The following is a 3249-nucleotide window of genomic DNA, read 5'->3' as shown; positions in this document are numbered from 1 at the left end:
TGTCAGTCTCATTGTGCTGTATTGACCACTGGTTTTCTCTGTTGTGTGGACACCCCTGCTGTTTAAGACTCATGCCTTCTCCTGTTGGGGACCAGAGTCCTTTTGTCTGTGCCAGGTCTCCCAGAGAACAACCTACCTGAAATAAAAGCTCCACCTGCTCCCCTGATCCTAAACACATAAAGAAGAGTCACTGAGGCTACTAGTTAGCCACCTGCCAAAGATTCCTAAATGAGGGACCAAACTTTCAGAGATCAAAACCAGTTGATTGATTTATCCTGGATTTAAGGAAGAGCAGCATCAGAGCCACCGGCTGGGAATTGCTGAGTCGATTGAATCACTGAAGGTGTTGTCAAGTACTACAAGCTTAGTGAGTCCCTACAGACATGATGAACTGGAGAGAGAGAGATGTGGGGAGCGTTTTACTGATTACAGAAAAAAGGGAACGGTCTCAAAAGCCCATTGTTGGTAACCGTTGAACATATTCTGCACCTTTTGAAAACCAGAATAGTGTCTCACTTTTAAGGCCCAGCAGAGTAAGCATGGAAGTTCAAAGCTTAAAGAGGACAGAACTCACCAGTGAAGCATGAAAATTATGAGGTATTGAGAAGCTGAATCTTGGCAGTCAGCATGATGAAATTGACAAGTACTTAGGATCTCCTCATAACACACCCTTAAGAGAATCTGGAAGAGTGTTTCTAAGGAGGATTATCTGGGCGGGGCATGGGGAGGGGCAAGACCACCAATGAAAGTTGGTGGAGACATCCCAGAGACTGTGAGTCTGGATGGAAAGAGGACTGCCACTTTCACAGGTTCCTCCCTGTCTCTGCTTCATGACCACCATGGATGAATTCTTCCATCCTGATCCCCAAGTTGTGAACACTGAGAACCCTGACTGGGAAAGGAATACCTCTTCCTGGATCATTTTAGTGGAAGGATTTAGTGTAAAACCCTGAGAAGAGGAAATAACAGCTGTGTAGGAATGGACACCATCCCAAATTTATTTGAGATAACCCAAAATAAGCAAAATACACTTGTGGTGGTTATTCTTGGTTCCCAATTTAAGGAGACATAGAATTAACTAAAACCCTAACAGGGAGGGCACAACAGTGACAAGTGTTATGCTTCAGTTGAAGTGGGTAGATCCCCTTCAAGGACAGACTTTGAGTGTAGAAAGACACAAACATTTAATCTGGATCTCAGGGCCTGAGGACACACACCTTTAATCCAGATCTTGAGGCTAGAAGACACACCCTAAATTGGGCCACACCCTCTGCTGGAAGCATATAAAAGGACATGGAAGCAGGAAGCTCTTGCTATTTGCCTGCTTGCCCTCACCTTGCAGCAAGTCCATCCCTTCCCTGGTGTTAGAGACTATTTGGAACACCAGCACATACTGAAGAACAGTGGACACTTCCAACCTCCTGGACTGAGTAAGTGCTGGAATCTTGGACTTTCCCTTCACAGCTGGCCAATGTGAGATCAGCAGGACTGCAGCCCTAAGTCATTCTAATAAATCCCCTTCCTTCATACACAGAGAGATTCCTTGTATATGTTCTGTTCCTCTAGAGAACCATAGTACAACATTTTTATATGAGTATAAAGAATTTTCCAAATTTTTAAACAGCTGTGTATAATTGTCAAAACCAATGACCTATTGACCTAAGAATCAATCTAGATCAAAAATGGAGGGATGTAAGAGTCCCAAGTAAGCCTAGACTGTCTTCTCTGAAACTAGTATTGAAATCTGTATAGAAAATTTCAGAGATCCAAGTTCCCAGACCCACCAAAAAGGGAATAGATGAAAAACAAAAACTTAACATCTAATTCATGTCTATTATTGCGTCTCACAAGGTGAAGAGAAAACAATTGCTAGTTCTTCATTTTGAATCCAGTTGAACCTTCAAACTACCTGGAGGAGAAATGTCAGGAGATGGCACAGCCCAGAGATGGGACCACACAGAAATCAGCCTTCAGAATTACTCCTATACGTGGACCATCAACAACTTCCGATTTTTTGTGGAGGACAGGACAGAAATCATTAGAAGCCCAACTATCCCAACAGGAGCCAATGACAAATGGTGTTTGACAGTATACCCGAACGGATTTGATGAAGTCAGTGCAGATTACCTGTCAGTTAACCTAGTTTTGCTCAGCTGTCTAAAGAGTCATGTTTGGGCAAAGTTCCAGTTCTGGATCATAACTGCCGAAGGAGAGAAAACACAAACTATGAGGAGCCCAAAGGCCATTAGGTTCCTGCCAGGCCGTGGCTGTGGATTCAAAAAGTTCGTCCTTCGAGATTTCCTCTTTTCCAATGCCCCTCATCTTCTCCCAGAGGACAAGCTCCGTCTGCTCTGCAGTGTGAGGGTCGTCCAGGACTCCTTTAGAATCTCTCACCAGAACAGGAAGCCAGGGATTCAAGTTCCCAGATGCACATTGGCAGATGAGCTAGGAGAGCTGTGGGAGAAGTCCCAATTCACAGACTGCTGCCTAGTGGTAGCTGGTCAGGAATTCCGGGCTCACAAGGCCATCTTAGCAGCTCGCTCTCCAGTTTTCAGAGCCATGTTTCAACATGACATGGAGGAGAGCAGAAAGAACCGCGTTGAGATCCCTGACCTGGAGCCACAAGTCTTCAAGGCAATGATGGGCTTCATTTACACTGGGAAGGCACCAGACCTGGACAGCATGGCAGATACATTGCTGGCAGCTGCTGACAAGTATGGCCTGGAGCGTTTGAAGGTCATGTGTGAGGATGCCCTCTGCAGGGTCCTCTCTGTGGAGAATGCTGCCCACACTCTCTTCCTGGCTGACCTCCACAGCTCAGGACAGCTGAAAACCCAGGCACTGGATTTCATTACAGCTCATGCTTCTGAGGTCTCTGAGACCTCAGGCTGGAAGGCAATGGTGGGCTCCTATCCCCATTTAGTGGCTGAAGCATACCGATCCTTGGCTTCTGCTCATCTCCCTTTCTTGGAGCCCCCTTTCAAACGCTGGAAGCAATCCTAGGACCTGGTCAGCCTTGTCCTATACTTGTAACCCAGAAGCAGCAGCCAGTGTTGTTACCAATGACACCTGGGTAGACTCTGGGATGTGTGGAACATTTCCAGTGAAACTGGGGAAAGACAGCATGGTGGCTCAGGGTATTATAATACAGCAGTAAATGAGCTGATTGTCAGGTTAAGGGAGGAGAAGCGCTGAACTATGTTGTACACGATCCTGTTCCTGTCCTCCTTTGATTTTTGTCAATGATTT

General features: G+C 45.8%; 1 protein-coding gene across 1 annotated transcript; it reads left to right on the top strand.

Annotated features, from left to right (window-relative positions):
* Positions 1–1920: 1920 nt before the first annotated feature.
* On the top strand, positions 1921–3003 carry LOC128094951 (speckle-type POZ protein-like). Its single transcript, XM_052713573.1, has one exon. It carries the CDS (start codon positions 1921–1923, stop codon positions 3001–3003), a length of 1083 nt encoding a protein of 360 aa, XP_052569533.1.
* Positions 3004–3249: the final 246 nt, after the last annotated feature.

The sequence above is a fragment of the Peromyscus californicus genome, unplaced genomic scaffold (assembly GCF_007827085.1).
Source record: "Peromyscus californicus insignis strain IS unplaced genomic scaffold, ASM782708v3 Scaffold_4__1_contigs__length_199733344, whole genome shotgun sequence".
In the NCBI taxonomy this organism is placed as follows: domain Eukaryota; kingdom Metazoa; phylum Chordata; class Mammalia; order Rodentia; family Cricetidae; genus Peromyscus; species Peromyscus californicus.
This window is presented reverse-complemented; position numbering and strand designations above follow the sequence as displayed.